We start from the raw sequence: 20,079 nt of genomic DNA, 5'->3' as shown, positions 1-20,079 counted from the left end.
CTTTTTGTTTCTTGTATCTCCTGTAGTTATTAAACCAATCCAGTTAGTCCATTACCGTCCTTGCCCGGTGAGGAGCTTCCAATCACAGAGATGCGTACGAGACTAGTAGTCAACCAGACAATATGAAATTATTCTGTTCTGAGCAGGTTGGTTCGAAAACAAACAAGTCTATCCCTCTTCTAGTGGTGCTGCTCAGATCAGACACCTTAAAACATGTGTCCGGCGAGAGAGAGTCACGATAGAAACTGAGAACAGGAAAGGAGAGAATCCTTTCACTAGGATACATCCCTGGCAGAGAGCGAGGACGGCCTCGCTGTGCCAACACCACACACACACGGTCCTCTCTCTCTCTCTCTCTCTCTCTCTCTCTCTCTCTCTCTCTCTCTCTCTCTCTCTCTCTCTCTCTCTCTCTCTCTCTCTCTCTCTCTCTCTCTCTCTCTCTCTCTCTCTCTCTCTCTCTCTCTCTCTCTCTCTCTCTCTCTCTCTCTCTCTCTCTCTCTCTCTCTCTCTCTCTCTCTCTCTCTCCAGCTGTAATTTTGAAAAGGATTACATTTAGATTGTGTTACTGGCCTACATACAATACCCCGTAATGTCAAAGTAGAATGATGTTTTTAGAAATCTTTACAAGGTGGGAAAGGGCAGTGTGGATTGGCAATAGAGATTGCATCATCTGTGGATCTGTTTGGGGCGGTATGCAAATTAGAGTGGGTCTAGGGTTTCTGGGATAATGGTGTTGATGTGAGCCATGACCAGCCTTTCAAAGCACTTGGTTATCGACGGAGTGCTACGTGGGCGGTAGTCATTTAGGCAGGTTACCTTGACGTTTTTGGGCACAGGGACTATGGTGGTCTGCTTGAATTATGTAGGCATTACAGACTCGGTCAGGGAGAGGTTGAAAATGTCAGTGAAGACACTTGTCAGCTGGTCAGCTCATGCTCGGAGTACACATCCTGGTAATCGGTCTGGACTCGCGGCATTGTGAATGTTGACCTGTTTAAAAGTCTTGCTGACATTGGCAACGGAGAGCGAGATCACACAGTCGTCCGGAACAACTGGTGCACTCATGCATGATTCAGCGTTGCTTGCCTCGAAGTGAGCATAGAAGGTATTTAGTCCATCTGATAGGCTCGTGTCACTGGGCAACTCGCGGTTGGGTTCTCCCTTTGTAGTCCGTAATAGTTTGCAAACACTTCCACATCCAACGAGTGTCAGAGCCAGTGTAGTAGGATTCAATCTTAGTCCTGTATGATGGACCCTTTGCCTTTTTGATGGTTTGTCTGAGGGCATTGTGGGATTTCTTATAAAGGTCTGGATTAGTGTCCCGCTCCTTGAAAGCGGCAGCTCTAGCCTTTAGCTCGGTGCGGATGTTGCCTGTAATCCATGGCTTCTGGTTGGGATATGTACGTACGATGCACTTATTGATGAAGCCAGTGACTGAGGTGGTAACTCCTCAATGCCATCAGATAAATCCAGAAACATACTCCAGGCTATGCTAGCAAAACACTGGTAGTTCAACTCTCTCCTGACAAGCCCAGGTCATCCACTGGCACATTGAACGTTTCCTCTCCAAGGGTCAGGGGGTCAGTCCAGACATGTTGGTATGGTGTGGGTGGCTGGGTCAGTCCAGACAGGACATGTTGGCTTGGTGTGGGTAGCTGGGTCAGTCCAGACAGGACATGTTGGCATGGTGTGGGTAGCTGGGTCAGTCCAGACAGGACATGTTGGCATGGTGTGGGTAGCTGGGTCAGTCCAGTCCAGACAGGACATGTTGGCATGGTGTGGGTAGCTGGGTCAGTCCAGTCCAGACAGGACATGTTGGCTTGGTGTGGGTAGCTGGGTCAGTCCAGACAGGACATGTTGGCATGGTGTGGGTAGCTGGGTCAGTCCAGTCCAGACAGGACATGTTGGCATGGTGTGGGTAGCTGGGTCAGTCCAGACAGGACATGTTGGCATGGTGTGGGTAGCTGGCTCAGTCCAGACAGGACATGTTGGCATGGTGTGGGTAGCTGGGTCAGTCCAGACAGGACATGTTGGCATGGTGTGGGTAGCTGGGTCAGTCCAGACAGGACATGTTGGCTTGGTGTGGGTAGCTGGGTCAGTCCAGTCCAGACAGGACATGTTGGCATGGTGTGGGTAGCTGGGTCAGTCCAGACAGGACATGTTGGCATGGTGTGGGTAGCTGGGTCAGTCCAGTCCAGACAGGACATGTTGGTATGGTGTGGGTAGCTGGGTCAGTCCAGACAGGACATGTTGGCATGGTGTGGGTAGCTGGCTCAGTCCAGGCTCAGTCCAGACAGGACATGTTGGCATGGTGTGGGTAGCTGGCTCAGTCCAGACAGGACATGTTGGCATGGTGTGGGTAGCTGGCTCAGTCCAGACAGGACATGTTGGTATGGTGTGGGTAGCTGGCTCAGTCCAGGCTCAGTCCAGACAGGACATGTTGGCTTGGTGTGGGTGGCTGGCTCAGTCCAGACAGGACATGTTGGTATGGTGTGGGTAGCTGGCTCAGTCCAGGCTCAGTCCAGACAGGACATGTTGGCTTGGTGTAGGTAGCTGGCTCAGTCCAGACAGGACATGTTGGTATGGTGTGGGTGGCTGGCTCAGTCCAGGCTCAGTCCAGACAGGACATGTTGGTATGGTGTGGGGTAGCTGGCTCAGTCCAGGCTCAGTCCAGACAGGACATGTTGGCTTGGTGTGGGTGGCTGGCTCAGTCCAGGTACAATACATTCTTATGTTAAAACACATACAGCATACAATCCATTCTAATGGTATTGTTAAACCACATAGTACACGCACAGTACAGTCGTAAAAGCTCCACTGCAGTTGACCTTAGTCTCATCCCTGTGCAATGGGAGAAAGGTACAGAGACTGCAGAGGTAGCCAGCAGGAGCAAGGGGAGGGAGGAAGGAGTAGGGAGGGGGAAACACGGCAGCGGGGGAGAGAGAGAGAGAGAGGGAGAGAGGTAGAGAGAGAGAGAGAGACAGAGAGAAGTAGGCCAAGGAGGGGGAGGGAGTCAGAGATTGAGATGGAAGGGGGGAGAGACAGGGCAGCGGAAGAGAGAGAGACAGAGAGAGGGAGAGCGAGAGACAGCGAGAGAGAGAGAGAGAGAGAGAGAGAGAGAGAGAGAGAGAGAGATGAGTGGGCAGGAAGTAGGCCGAGCAGGGGGAGGGAGTGAGAGATTGAGATGGATAAGCAACAAATCACAGAGAACCTGATAGCATGCAGGAGGATTGGGAGAAGCAAAGAACCTGATAGCATGCAGGAGGAGGATGTAGAGAAGCAGAGAACCTGATAGCATGCAGGAGGATTGGGAGAAGCAAAGAACCTGATAGCATGCAGGAGGAGAATGTAGAGAAGCAGAGAACCTGATAACATGCAGGAGGATGTAGAGAAGCAGAGAACCTGACAGCATGCAGGAGGATGTAGAGAAGCAGAGAACCTGATAGCATGCAGGAGGATAGGGAGAAGCAGAGAACCTGATAGCATGCAGGAGGATTGGGAGAAGCAGAGAACCTGATAGCATGCAGGAGGATGATGTAGAGAAGCAGAGAACCTGATAGCATGCAGGAGGATGTAGAGAAGCAGAGAACCTGATAGCATGCAGGAGGATAGGGAGAAGCAGAGAACCTGATAGCATGCAGGAGGATGATGTAGAGAAGCAGAGAACCTGATAGCATGCAGGAGGAGGATGTAGAGAAGCAGAGAACCTGATAGCATGCAGGAGGATTGGGAGAAGCAGAGAACCTGATAGCATGCAGGAGGATTGGGAGAAGCAGAGAACCTGATAGCATGCAGGAGGATTGGGAGAAGCAGAGAGCCTGATAGCATGCAGGTGGAGGATGTAGAGAAGCAGAGAACCTGATAGCATGCAGGAGGATTGGGAGAAGCAGAGAGCCTGGTAGCATGCAGGAGGATTGGGAGAAGCAGAGAACCTGGTAGCATGCAGGAGGATGATGTAGAGAAGCAGAGAACCTGATAGCATGCAGGAGGATGTAGAGAAGCAGAGAACCTGATAGCATGCAGGAGGATAGGGAGAAGCAGAGAACCTGATAGCATGCAGGAGGATGATGTAGAGAAGCAGAGAACCTGATAGCATGCAGGAGGATTGGGAGAAGCAGAGAACCTGGTAGCATGCAGGAGGATTGGGAGAAGCAGAGAACCTGGTAGCATGCAGGAGGATTGGGAGAAGCAGAGAGCCTGGTAGCATGCAGGAGGATTGGGAGAAGCAGAGAACCTGGTAGCATGCAGGAGGATTGGGAGAAGCAGAGAGCCTGGTAGCATGCAGGAGGAGGATGTAGAGAAGCAGAGAACCTGATAGCATGCAGGAGGATGATGTAGAGAAGCAGAGAACCTGATAGCATGCAGGAGGATAGGGAGAAGCAGAGAACCTGATAGCATGCAGGAGGATGATGTAGAGAAGCAGAGAACCTGATAGCATGCAGGAGGAGGATGTAGAGAAGCAGAGAACCTGATAGCATGCAGGAGGATGTAGAGAAGCAGAGAACCTGATAGAGAAGGAGAGAGAGAGAGATTGAGATGGAAGGAGGGAGAGAGAGAGAGAGAGACAGAGAGAGAGATGAGTGGGCAGAAAGTAGGCCGAGCAGGGGGAGGGAGTGAGAGATTGAGATGGATAAGCAACAAATCACAGAGAACCTGATAGCATGCAGGAGGATTGGGAGAAGCAGAGAGCCTGGTAGCATGCAGGAGGATGTAGAGAAGCAGAGAACCTGGTAGCATGCAGGAGGATTGGGAGAAGCAGAGAACCTGATAGCATGCAGGAGGATTGGGAGAAGCAGAGAGCCTGGTAGCATGCAGGAGGATTGGGAGAAGCAGAGAACCTGGTAGCATGCAGGAGGAGGATGTAGAGAAGCAGAGAACCTGGTAGCATGCAGGAGGAGGATGTAGAGAAGCAGAGAACCTGGTAGCATGCAGGAGGAGGATGTAGAGAAGCAGAGAACCTGGTAGCATGCAGGAGGAGGATGTAGAGAAGCAGAGAGCCTGGTAGCATGCAGGAGGAGGATGTAGAGAAGCAGAGAGCCTGGTAGCATGCAGGAGGAGGATGTAGAGAAGCAGAGAACCTGGTAGCATGCAGGAGGATTGGGAGAAGCAGAGAGCCTGGTAGCATGCAGGAGGATTGGGAGAAGCAGAGAGCCTGGTAGCATGCAGGAGGAGGATGTAGAGGAGCAGAGAACCTGGTAGCATGCAGGAGGAGGATGTAGAGAAGCGAAGGAGGTGTCACCTTGGTCAGCAAGTGAGAGGGCTTCCCTGCTATATTTTGCAGAATCAGGGAGGTTTCCCAGTCCAGATAGGAGTGCTTGGTGCAGAACGGAGAGGAAGAGAGACAAGGAACATCAGGGAAAAATCAGTGATCGGTAATGAATACAATTGTGCATTTCAACCTGTTGTGGAAGCATTTGTGGAAGCATTTGTGGAAGCATTTGTGGAGGCATTTGTGGAGGCATTTGTGGAAGCATTTGTGGAGGCATTTGTGGAAGCATAGGAAAATCAACTGGTTTGATCAAGATCAAATTAACCAGAGTGAATAGACGTGGCTCATGGGTAAACAAGCTGTGGGTAAACACTGATCTCTGTCCTTCCTCAATGTTCTGTCCATCAAATACCATTCAGACAGGTAAGAAAACCTACTTTAGTTTCAACCTTTAAAAGGACCTCAGAAGCCTGTCGAAGGATGTGGTGTTGGAACAGGGGGTCCATGGGCCCTGCCTCTAGAGATACTACTGTACCCTCCATGGGCCCTGCCTCTAGATATACTACTGTACCCTCCATGGGCCCTGCCTCTAGATATACTACTGTACCCTCCATGGGCCCTGCCTCTAGATATACTACTGTACCCTCCATGGGCCCTGCCTCTAGAGATACTACTGTACCCTCCATGGACCCTGCCTCTAGATATACTACTGTACCCTCCATGGGCCCTGCCTCTAGATATACTACTGTACCCTCCATGGGCCCTGCCTCTAGATATACTACTGTACCCTCCATGGGCCCTGCCTCTAGAGATACTACTGTACCCTCCATGGGCCCTGCCTCTAGAGATACTACTGTACCCTCCATGGACCCTGCCTCTAGATATACTACTGTACCCTCCATGGGCCCTGCCTCTAGATATACTACTGTACCCTCCATGGGCCCTGCCTCTAGATATACTACTGTACCCTCCATGGGCCCTGCCTCTAGAGATACTACTGTACCCTCCATGGACCCTGCCTCTAGATATACTACTGTACCCTCCATGGGCCCTGCCTCTAGATATACTACTGTACCCTCCATGGGCCCTGCCTCTAGATATACTACTGTACCCTCCATGGGCCCTGCCTCTAGATATACTACTGTACCCTCCATGGGCCCTGCCTCTAGAGATACTACTGTACCCTCCATGGGCCCTGCCTCTAGAGATACTACTGTACCCCCCATGGGCCCTGCCTCTAGAGATACTACTGTACCCTCCATGGGCCCTGCCTCTAGAGATACTACTGTACCCTCCATGGGCCCTGCCTCTAGATATACTACTGCACCCTCCATGGGCCCTGCCTCTAGAGATACTACTGTACCCTCCATGGGCCCTGCCTCTAGAGATACTACTGTACCCTCCATGGACCCTGCCTCCCCTCCATGGGCCCTGCCTCTAGAGATACTACTGTACCCTCCATGGACCCTGCCTCTAGAGATACTACGTACCCTCCATGGACCCTGCCTCTAGAGATACTACTGTTAACACTACTGTACCCTCCATGGACCCTGCATCTAGAGATACTACTGTACCCTCCATGGGACCTGCCTCTAGAGATACTACTGTACCCTCCATGGGCCCTGCCTCTAGAGATACTACTGTACCCTCCATGGACCCTGCCTCTAGAGATACTACTGTACCCTCCATGGACCCTGCCTCTAGAGATACTACTGTACCCTCCATGGGCCCTGCCTCTAGAGATACTACTGTACCCTCCATGGACCCTGACTCTAGAGATACTACTGTACCCTCCATGGACCCTGACTCTAGAGATACTACTGTACCCTCCATGGGCCCTGCCTCTAGATATACTACTGTACCCTCCATGGACCCTGCCTCTAGAGATACTACTGTACCCTCCATGGGCCCTGCCTCTAGAGATACTACTGTACCCTCCATGGGCCCTGCCTCTAGAGATACTACTGTACCCTCCATGGGCCCTGCCTCTAGAGATACTACTGTACCCTCCATGGGCCCTGCCTCTAGAGATACTACTGTACCCTCCATGGGCCCTGCCTCTAGATATACTACTGTACCCTCCATGGGCCCTGCCTCTAGAGATACTACTGTACCCTCCATGGGCCCTGCCTCTAGATATACTACTGTACCCTCCATGGGCCCTGCCTCTAGAGATACTACTGTACCCTCCATGGGCCCTGCCTCTAGATATACTACTGTACCCTCCATGGACCTGCCTCTAGATATACTACTGTACCCTCCATGGACCCTGCCTCTAGATATACTACTGTACCCTCCATGGGCCCTGCCTCTAGATATACTACTGTACCCTCCATGGGCCCTGCCTCTAGAGATACTACTGTACCCTCCATGGGCCCTGCCTCTAGAGATACTACTGTACCCTCCATGGACCCTGCCTCTAGAGATACTACTGTACCCTCCATGGGCCCTGCCTCTAGAGATACTACTGTACCCTCCATGGGCCCTGCCTCTAGAGATACTACTGTACCCTCCATGGGCCCTGCCTCTAGATATACTAATGTACCCTCCATGGGCCCTGCCTCTAGAGATACTACTGTACCCTCCATGGGCCCTGCCTCTAGAGATACTACTGTACCCTCCATGGGCCCTGCCTCTAGAGATACTACTGTACCCTCCATGGGCCCTGCCTCTAGAGATACTACTGTACCCTCCATGGGCCCTGCCTCTAGAGATACTACTGTACCCTCCATGGGCCCTGCCTCTAGAGATACTACTGTACCCTCCATGGACCCTGCCTCTAGATATACTACTGTACCCTCCATGGGCCCTGCCTCTAGAGATACTACTGTACCCTCCATGGGCCCTGCCTCTAGAGATACTACTGTACCCTCCATGGGCCCTGCCTCTAGAGATACTACTGTACCCTCCATGGGCCCTGCCTCTAGAGATACTACTGTACCCTCCATGGGCCCTGCCTCTAGAGATACTACTGTACCCTCCATGGGCCCTGCCTCTAGAGATACTACTGTACCCTCCATGGGCCCTGCCTCTAGATATACTACTGTACCCTCCATGGACCCTGCATCTAGAGATACTACTGTACCCTCCATGGGCCCTGCCTCTAGATATACTACTGTACCCTCCATGGACCTGCCTCTAGAGATACTACTGTACCCTCCATGGGCCCTGCCTCTAGAGATACTACTGTACCCTCCATGGGCCCTGCCTCTAGAGATACTACTGTACCCTCCATGGGCCCTGCCTCTAGAGATACTACTGTACCCTCCATGGGCCCTGCCTCTAGAGATACTACTGTACCCTCCATGGGCCCTGCCTCTAGAGATACTACTGTACCCTCCATGGGCCCTGCCTCTAGAGATACTACTGTACCCTCCATGGGCCCTGCCTCTAGAGATACTACTGTACCCTCCATGGGCCCTGCCTCTAGAGATACTACTGTACCCTCCATGGGCCCTGCCTCTAGAGATACTACTGTACCCTCCATGGGCCCTGCCTCTAGATATACTACTGTACCCTCCATGGACCCTGCCTCTAGAGATACTACTGTACCCTCCATGGGCCCTGCCTCTAGAGATACTACTGTACCCTCCATGGGCCCTGCCTCTAGATATACTACTGTACCCTCCATGGGCCCTGCCTCTAGAGATACTACTGTTAACACTACTGTACCCTCCATGGGCCCTGCCTCTAGAGATACTACTGTTAACACTACTGTACCCTCCATGGGCCCTGCCTCTAGAGATACTACTGTACCCTCCATGGGCCCTGCCTCTAGAGATACTACTGTACCCTCCATGGGCCCTGCCTCTAGAGATACTACTGTTAACACTACTGTACCCTCCATGGGCCCTGCCTCTCGAGATACTACTGTACCCTCCATGGGCCCTGCCTCTAGAGATACTACTGTACCCTCCATGGGCCCTGCCTCTAGAGATACTACTGTAACCTCCATGGGCCCTGCCTCTAGAGATACTACTGTACCCTCCATGGGCCCTGCCTCTAGAGATACTACTGTACCCTCCATGGGCCCTGCCTCTAGAGATACTACTGTACCCTCCATGGGCCCTGCCTCTAGAGATACTACTGTTAACACTACTGTACCCTCCATGGACCCTGCCTCTAGAGATACTACTGTACCCTCCATGGACCCTGCCTCTAGAGATACTACTGTACCCTCCATGGGCCCTGCCTCTAGAGATACTACTGTACCCTCCATGGGCCCTGCCTCTAAATATACTACTGTACCCTCCATGGACCCTGCCTCTAGAGATACTACTGTACCGTCCATGGGCCCTACCTCTAGAGATACTACTGTTAACACTACTGTACCCTCCATGGGCCCTGCCTCTCGAGATACTACTGTACCTTCCATTCATTCACTAGCTGGTCCCATTCATTCACTAGCTGGTCCCATTCCCTCACTAGCTGGTCCCATTCCCCTTACTAGCTGGTCCCATTCCCCTCACTAGCTGGTCCCATTCCCTCACTAGCTGGTCCCATTCCCTCACTAGCTGGTCCCATTCCCTCACTAGCTGGTCACATTCATTCACTAGCTGGTCACATTCCCTCACTAGCTGGTCACATTCCCTCACTAGCTGGTCCCATTCATTAACTAGCTTGTCACATTCATTAACTAGCTTGTCACATTCACTCACTATCTGGTCCCATTCATTCACTAGCTGGTCCCATTCCCTCACTAGCTGGTCCCATTCCCTCACTAGCTGGTCCCATTCCCTCACTAGCTGGTCCCATTCCCTCACTAGCTGGTCCCATTCATTCACTAGCTGGTCCCATTCCCCTCACTAGCTGGTCCCATTCCCTCACTAGCTGGTCCCATTCCCTCACTAGCTGGTCCCATTCCCTCACTAGCTGGTCACATTCATTCACTAGCTGGTCACATTCCCTCACTAGCTGGTCCCATTCATTCACTAGCTGGTCCCATTCATTAACTAGCTTGTCACATTCACTCACTAGCTGGTCCCATTCATTCACTAGCTGGTCCCATTCCCTCACTAGCTGGTCCCATTCCCTCACTAGCTGGTCCCATTCATTCACTAGCTGGTCCCATTCCCTCACTAGCTGGTCCCATTCCCTCACTAGCTGGTCCCATTCCCTCACTAGCTGGTCCCATTCATTCACTAGCTGGTCCCATTCCCTCACTAGCTGGTCCTATTCCCTCACTAGCTGGTCCCATTCCCTCACTAGCTGGTCCCATTCCCTCACTAGCTGGTCCCTAGCTGGTCCCATTCCCTCACTAGCTGGTCCCATTCCCTCACTAGCTGGTCCCATTCCCCTCACTAGCTGGTCCCATTCCCTCACTAGCTGGTCCCATTCCCTCACTAGCTGGTCCCATTCCCCTCACTAGCTGGTCCCATTCCCTCACTAGCTGGTCCCATTCCCTCACTAGCTGGTCCCATTCCCCTCACTAGCTGGTCCCATTCCCTCACTAGCTGGTCCCATTCCCTCACTAGCTGGTCCCATTCCCTCACTAGCTGGTCCCTAGCTGGTCCCATTCCCTCACTCGCTGGTCCCATTCCCTCACTAGCTGGTCCCATTCCCCTCACTAGCTGGTCCCATTCCCTCACTAGCTGGTCCCATTCCCCTCACTAGCTGGTCCCATTCCCCTCACTAGCTGGTCCCATTCCCTCACTAGCTGGTCCCATTCCCCTCACTAGCTGGTCCCATTCCCTCACTAGCTGGTCCCATTCCCCTCACTAGCTGGTCCCATTCCCTCACTAGCTGGTCCCATTCCCTCACTAGCTGGTCCCATTCCCCTCACTAGCTGGTCCCATTCCCCTCACTAGCTGGTCCCATTCCCTCACTAGCTGGTGAAACACTGCTGTGGCTCAGCCTCCATCCACCCTATTCCCTATATAGTGCACTACTTTAGACCAGGGCCCTATGGGACCCTATTCCCTATATAGTGCACTACTTTAGACCAGGGCCCTATGGCACCCTATTCCCTATATAGTGCACTACTTTAGACCAGGGCCCCTATGGCTGTCATCTGGAACTCTACCAAATCATGTTGATGTATTATTTAATAATACAATGACTTACGTGTCATTAATAAAGATTACATTTTATCAGATCACTAATGGATTACAGTCATCCCCGGTCCCAGTACATTATAAACCAACAGGACCCTTCATCACTAACACAGGAAGAGCTCAACGCTGACCCCTAAACGGTAGGGAGAACTAAACAGAATCAAGTCTGTGCGAGGCCCAGCTGGGAGATAACAGCTTTAAACCAGGGTTACTGCAGTGCTCTCTCTCTCTCTCCTCTGCCTGCCTCCATCCTCTCTCCCTCAGCCAGCCAGCCAGCCAGCCAGCCAGTCAGCCAGTCAGCCAGCCACCTACACTAACAAACCATCCCCCTCTCTCTCTCTCTCTCTCTCACTGTGAGGTCTACTACACCTGTTGTATTCAGCATTTCACTGTGAGGTCTACTACACCTGTTGTATTCAGCATTTCACTGTGAGGTCTACTACACCTGTTGTATTCAGCATTTCACTGTGAGGTCTACTACACCTGTTGTATTCAGCATTTCACTGTGAGGTCTACTACACCTGCTGTATTCAGCATTTCACTGTGAGGTCTACTACACCTGTTGTATTCAGCATTTCACTGCGAGGTCTACTACACCTGATGTATTCAGCATTTCACTGTGAGGTCTACTACACCTGTTGTATTCAGCATTTCACTGTGAGGTCTACTACACCTGTTGTATTCAGCATTTCACTGTGAGGTCTACTACACCTGTTGTATTCAGCATTTCACTGTGAGGTCTACTACACCTGTTGTATTCAGCATTTCACTGTGAGGTCTACTACACCTGTTGTATTCAGCATTTCACTGTGAGGTCTACTACACCTGTTGTATTCAGCATTTCACTGTGAGGTCTACTACACCTGTTGTATTCAGCATTTCACTGTGAGGTCTACTACACCTGTTGTATTCAGCATTTCACTGTGAGGTCTACTACACCTGTTGTATTCAGCATTTCACTCTGAGGTACTACACCTGTTGTATTCAGCATTTCACTGTGAGGTCTACTACACCTGTTGTATTCAGCATTTCACTGTGAGGTCTACTACACCTGATGTATTCAGCATTTCACTGTGAGGTCTACTACACCTGTTGTATTCAGCATTTCACTGTGAGGTCTACTACACCTGTTGTATTCAGCATTTCACTCTGAGGTCTACACCTGTTGCAGTCAGCATTTCACTGTGAGGTCTACTACACCTGTTGTATTCAGCATTTCACTGTGAGGTCTACTACACCTGTTGTATTCTGCACATGTGACAAATAAAATGGGATATTAATATCATAACACTGATAGTGTGTTATATAGATGTATTTAGGAAAGGTGACGAACAGAGCGGGCAATGTAATACATTAAATTCAGGAGAAGTTGGTTCTAGTGTTAAGAGATGAACCAGTTTAATTTATTTAACGGTCCTTCAATCTGTTGGTCAGCTGGTCCAGTCTGAATCGCTGTAGAGGAATGTAGTAAAGGTTGAACAGTACATGTGTGTGTGTGTGTGTGTGTGTGTGTGTGTGTGTGTGTGTGTGTGTGTGTGTGTGTGTGTATATCGAGAGGTAGCCTACCTCTGTACTGCCCGGGGGGCCCTGATTGGGTCCCTGTGGTGTGGGCGTTGCCCCGTCCCGCTCCGAGGGCCGTTGAAAACTATCCAGAGAATCCATGCTGCTGGCCGACGCCGAGTTCACCGACGACCAAGAGGATTGGGACACGGAGCGGATCGCGTTTTCGCTGACCGTCCCCACGGAGCCTGTCCTGCGGTGGGTGTGGTGATGGGAGGCGGGCCTCCGCATGGTGGAGGAGGAGGAGGAAGAGGTGGAGCCACTAGCCAGGGAGTGGGAGCTCTGTCTCCCAGCCTCGTCCATACTGAGAGACGCCTGCTCCAACTGGGCCGTGATGTCGTCCAGGGACAGGTTGGAGGCCAAGGGACGGCGAGGTGTGACCGTGGACGCTGGCGAGGCCCGGGTACTGGTAGATAGATAGAGAGGTATTTTACTTTATCTAAGGTCAAACACAGCAGCAAAATAAAAACACATACTGTACCGAACAATAAAAATAACAAAGACCGATAGGAGATCAAACAATAAAACATTTTTGCTAAATTGATAAATAATCAATAAATAAAACACATAAATATCAAAACACAAAGACGTCCACAGTAACAGCTTACCTGCTGCCTCCGCTGCCTCCCGCTCCACCGTGCCCCTTGGTGCTGCCGCTGCGGCCAGCGGGGGGTTTCTGCCGCAGCTTAGCGTCGCCCGGTACGCCCTTGCCACTATTGGGTTTACCGACGGTGCTCAGCTCTTGCTCGATGGAACACAGGTCCGCCATCAGGGAATCCAGGTCTACACCGTCTCCACCCTTGTTCAAAGCCTCTTGAAGAACAACAACATAAACAACAACATCAACAACAACATAAACAACAACAAAAATGTAAAATATAGCTGCAAGCAGCCATGCCCGGGGTTCAAGCTTTGGCAGCAATAGCACCACCACCAGGACAAATTGTACACATTTCCTTAGGATGAGCTACTTCTGTACTCTTTACCACGTTTGCCAAATATCAGAACTCAAAATCAAACAGAACATGCGTTTGATGTATTTTGGACCATGTTCAATAAAGTTGACTACTTTAAACGCCTTATTCTACAGAAGAATCTTGGGATGCACGTCTTCAAAATAAATATTTTCCCAAGACTCTAGCGCAAAAACAATATGGCTGCTATAAGCCAATGAGCTTGCGATAATTGTTTTTCCTGTCCAACAGCGCCGCCGTGCCAGCAAACAACCATACCTTACAGGTCAGCTAGACTGACCAATCTTTTAACCTTTCTTTAACCTTTATTTAACTAGGGCAAGTCAGTTAAGAACTAATTCTTATTTACAATGACGGCCTACCCCGGCCAAACCCGGATGACGCTGGGCCAATTGTTCGCCACCCTATGGGACTCCCAATCACGGCTGGATGTGATTGCGATACAGTCTGGATTCGAACCAGGGACTGAAGTGACGCCTCAAGCACTGAGATGCAGTGCCTTAGACCGCTGCACCACTAGGGAGCCTAGATCAAACAGATCAAAATATAAAACCTGTATGTGTCCGATATAGATATATATAGACATAGAGATACAGATAGAGATAAAGAGATACAGATAGAGAGATAGAGATAGCTAGATATAGAGATAGAGATAGATATATATAGATAGAGATACAGATATAGAGATAGATATATATATAGATATAGAGATACAGATAGAGATATATATATATATAGATATAGAGATACAGATATAGAGATAGAGATAGAGATACAGATAGAGATAGATATAGAGATACAGATGAGAGATAGATATAGAGATAGAGATAGATATATATAGATATAGAGATATAGAGATAGCGATACAGAGATAGAGATACAGGTAGAGAGATAGAGATAGAGATACAGATAGAGAGATAGATATAGAGATACAGATAGAGAGATAGATATAGATATAGAGATACAGATAGAGATAGATATAGAGATACAGATAGAGAGATAGATATAGCGATACAGAGAGAAATAGAGATAGAGATAGATATAGAGATACAGATATAGAGATAGAGATAGATATAGATATAGAGATACAGATATATAGATACAGATAGAGAGATAGATATAGATAGAGAAATAGATAGAGAGATAGAGATAGATAGATATAGATAGAGAGAGAGATATAGCGATACAGATAGAGAGATAGATATAGAGATACAGATAGAGAAATAGAGATAGATATAGATATAGAGATACAGATAGAGAGATAGATATAGATATAGAGATACAGACAGAGAGATAGATATAGATATAGAGATAGAGATAGATATAGAGATACAGATAGAGAGATACAGATATAGAGATACAGATAGAGAGATAGATATAGAGATAGATATAGAGATACAGATAGAGAGATAGAGATAGAGATACAGATAGAGAGATAGATATAGATATAGAGATATAGAGATACAGATAGAGAGATACAGATAGAGAGATAGAGATACAGATATAGAGATAGAGATATAGAGATAGATATAGAGATACAGATAGAGATAGATATAGATAGAGAAATAGAGATAGATATAGAGATACAGATAGAGAGATAGATATAGATAGAGAAATAGAGATAGATATAGAGATACAGATAGAGAGATAGAGATAGATATAGATAGAGAGAGAGATATAGCGATACAGATAGAGAGATAGATATAGATATAGAGATACAGATAGAGAAATAGAGATAGATATAGATATAGAGATACAGATAGAGAGATAGATATAGAGATACAGATAGAGATATAGAGATAGATATAGATATAGAGATACAGATATAGATATACAGATAGAGATACAGATAGAGAGATAGATATAGAGATAGATATAGAGATACAGATAGAGAGATAGAGATAGAGATACAGATAGAGAGATAGATATAGATATAGAGATATAGAGATACAGATAGAGAGATACAGATAGAGAGATACAGATAGAGAGATAGAGATACAGATATAGAGATACAGATAGAGAGATAGATATAGATATAGAGATACAGATAGAGAGATACAGATAGAGAGATAGATATAGATATAGAGATACAGATAGAGAGATAGATATAGATATAGAGATACAGATATAGAGATACAGATAGAGAGATAGATATAGATATAGAGATACAGATAGAGAGATAGATATAGATATACAGATATAGAGATACAGATAGAGAGATAGATATAGATATAGAGATACAGATAGAGAAATAGAGATAGATATAGATATAGAGATACAGATAGAGATAGATATAGAGATACAGATAGAGATATAGATATAGAGATAGAGAGATAGATATAGATATAGAGATACAGATAGAGAGATAGATATAGAGATACAGATATAGAGATACAGATAGAGAGATAGATATAGATATAGAGATACAGATATAGAGATACAGATAGATATAGAGATACAGATAGAGAGATAGATATATATATACAGATAGAGAGATAGATATAGATATAGAGATACAGATAGAGATATAGAGATACAGATATAGAGATAGAGATATAGAGATAGATATAGAGATACAGATAGAGATATAGAGATACAGATAGAGAGATAGATATAGATATAGAGATACAGATATAGAGAGATACAGATAGAGAGATAGATATAGATATAGAGATACAGATATAGAGATACAGATAGAGAGATAGATATAGAGATACAGATAGAGAAATAGAGATAGATATAGATATACAGATAGAGATAGATATAGAGATACAGATAGAGATATAGATAGAGAGATAGATATAGAGATACAGATAGAGAGATACAGATAGAGAGATAGATATAGATATACAGATAGAGAGATAGATATAGAGATACAGATATAGAGATACAGATAGAGAGATAGATATAGATATAGAGATACAGATATAGAGATACAGATAGAGAGATAGATATAGATATAGAGATACAGATATAGAGATAGATATATATATACAGATAGAGAGATAGAGATAGATATAGAGATACAGATAGAGAGATAGATATATATATACAGATAGAGAGATAGAGATAGATATAGAGATACAGATAGAGATATAGAGATACAGATATAGAGATAGAGATATAGAGATAGATATAGAGATACAGATAGAGATAGATATAGATAGAGAAATAGAGATAGATATAGAGATACAGATAGAGAGATAGATATAGATAGAGAAATAGAGATAGATATAGAGATACAGATAGAGAGATAGAGATAGATATAGATAGAGAGAGAGATATAGCGATACAGATAGAGAGATAGATATAGATATAGAGATACAGATAGAGAAATAGAGATAGATATAGATATAGAGATACAGATAGAGAGATAGATATAGAGATACAGATAGAGATATAGAGATAGATATAGCTTTAGAGATACAGATATAGAGATACAGATAGAGATACAGATAGAGAGATAGATATAGAGATAGATATAGAGATACAGATATAGAGATACAGATAGAGAGATAGATATAGATATAGAGATATAGAGATACAGATAGAGAGATACAGATAGAGAGATACAGATAGAGAGATAGAGATACAGATATAGAGATAGAGATATAGAGATAGATATAGAGATACAGATAGAGATAGATATAGATAGAGAAATAGAGATAGATATAGAGATACAGATAGAGATAGATATAGATAGAGAAATAGAGATAGATATAGAGATACAGATAGAGAGATAGAGATAGATATAGATAGAGAGAGAGATATAGCGATACAGATAGAGAGATAGATATAGATATAGAGATACAGATAGAGAAATAGAGATAGATATAGATATAGAGATACAGATAGAGAGATAGATATAGAGATACAGATAGAGATATAGAGATAGATATAGATATAGAGATACAGATATAGATATACAGATAGAGATACAGATAGAGAGATAGATATAGAGATAGATATAGAGATACAGATAGAGAGATAGAGATAGAGATACAGATAGAGAGATAGATATAGATATAGAGATATAGAGATACAGATAGAGAGATACAGATAGAGAGATACAGATAGAGAGATAGAGATACAGATATAGAGATACAGATAGAGAGATAGATATAGATATAGAGATACAGATATAGAGATACAGATAGAGAGATACAGATAGAGAGATAGATATAGAGATACAGATAGAGAGATAGATATAGAGATACAGATAGAGAGATAGATATAGATATAGAGATACAGATATAGAGATACAGATAGAGAGATAGATATAGAGATATAGATATAGAGATACAGATAGAGAAATAGAGATAGACATAGATATAGAGATACAGATAGAGAGATAGATATAGAGATATAGATATAGCGATACAGATAGAGAGATAGATATAGATATAGAGATACAGATAGAGAAATAGAGATAGATATAGATATAGAGATACAGATAGAGATAGATATAGAGATACAGATAGAGATATAGATATAGAGATAGAGAGATAGATATAGATATAGAGATACAGATATAGAGATACAGATAGAGAGATAGATATAGAGATACAGATAGAGAGATAGATATAGAGATACAGATATAGAGATACAGATAGAGAGATAGATATAGATATAGAGATACAGATATAGAGATACAGATAGAGAGATAGATATAGATATAGAGATACAGATATAGAGATACAGATAGAGAGATAGATATATATATACAGATAGAGAGATAGAGATAGATATAGAGATACAGATAGAGAGATACAGATAGAGATACAGATATAGAGATACAGATAGAGAGATAGATATAGATATAGAGATACAGATATAGAGATACAGATATAGAGATACAGATAGAGAAATAGAGATAGACATAGATATAGAGATACAGATAGAGAGATAGATATAGATATAGAGATACAGATAGAGAGATAGATATAGAGAGATAGATATAGATATAGAGATACAGATATAGAGATACAGATAGAGAGATAGATATATATATACAGATAGAGAGATAGATATATATATACAGATAGAGAGATAGAGATAGATATAGAGATACAGATAGAGAGATAGATATAGAGATACAGATAGAGATAGATATAGATAGAGAAATAGAGATAGATATAGAGATACAGATAGAGAGATAGATATAGATAGAGAAATAGAGATAGATATAGATAGAGAAATAGAGATAGATATAGAGATACAGATAGAGAGATAGAGATAGATATAGATAGAGAGAGAGATATAGCGATACAGATAGAGATAGATATAGATATAGAGATACAGATATAGAGATAGATATAGATATACAGATAGAGAGATAGATATAGAGATACAGATAGAGATATAGAGATAGATATAGAGATACAGATATAGAGATACAGATAGAGAGATAGATATAGAGATACAGATATAGAGATACAGATAGAGAGATATAGATATAGAGATATAGATATAGAGATACAGATAGAGAAATAGAGATAGACATAGATATAGAGATACAGATAGAGAGATAGATATAAAGATATAGATATAGCGATACAGATAGAGAGATAGATATAGATATAGAGATAGAGATAGAGAAATAGAGATAGATATAGATATAGAGATACAGATAGAGATAGATATAGAGATACAGATATAGATATAGAGATAGAGAGATAGATATAGATATAGAGATACAGATATAGAGATACAGACAGAGAGATACAGATAGAGAGATAGATATAGATATAGAGATACAGATAGAGAGATATAGAGATACAGATATAGAGATACAGATAGAGAGATAGATATAGAGATACAGATAGATATAGAGATACAGATAGATAGATAGATAGATAGAGATACAGATAGAGAGATAGATATAGATATAGAGATAGAGATAGATATAGAGATACAGATATAGAGATACAGATAGAGAGATACAGATAGAGAGATAGATATAGAGATATAGATATAGAGATACAGATAGAGAAATAGAGATAGACATAGATATAGAGATACAGATAGAGAGATAGATATAGAGATATCGATATAGCGATACAGATAGAGAGATAGATATAGATAAAGAGATACAGATAGAGAAATAGAGATAGATATAGATATAGAGATACAGATAGAGATAGATATAGAGATACAGATAGAGATATAGATATAGAGATAGAGAGATAGATATAGATATAGAGATACAGATATAGAGATACAGACAGAGAGATACAGATAGAGAGATAGATATAGATATAGAGATACAGATAGAGAGATAGAT

General features: G+C 44.8%; 1 protein-coding gene across 4 annotated transcripts in view; it reads right to left on the bottom strand.

The window, feature by feature from the left end:
* Window positions 1-20,079, bottom strand: part of LOC106586965 (ras-associated and pleckstrin homology domains-containing protein 1) — a 178,419-nt gene that overhangs the window by 54,358 nt on the left and 103,982 nt on the right. For 2 of the 4 annotated variants that reach the window (XM_045707278.1, XM_045707281.1), the window contains exons 5-7: window positions 13,431-13,635; window positions 12,829-13,228; window positions 5,240-5,314 (exon numbers count right to left, since the gene is read on the bottom strand). In XM_045707278.1, coding sequence (XP_045563234.1) covers window positions 5,240-5,314; window positions 12,829-13,228; window positions 13,431-13,635 — 680 coding nt within the window. Of the gene's footprint in view, window positions 1-5,239; window positions 5,315-12,828; window positions 13,232-13,430; window positions 13,636-20,079 lie in introns of all 4 variants that reach the window. The other 2 variants (XM_045707279.1, XM_045707280.1) reach the window with 2 other exon arrangements.

The sequence above is a fragment of the Salmo salar genome, chromosome ssa25, assembly GCF_905237065.1.
Source record: "Salmo salar chromosome ssa25, Ssal_v3.1, whole genome shotgun sequence".
NCBI lineage: Eukaryota > Metazoa > Chordata > Actinopteri > Salmoniformes > Salmonidae > Salmo > Salmo salar.
The sequence above is the reverse complement of the archived record's forward strand: the minus strand, read 5'-3'. Positions and strand labels throughout refer to the sequence as shown.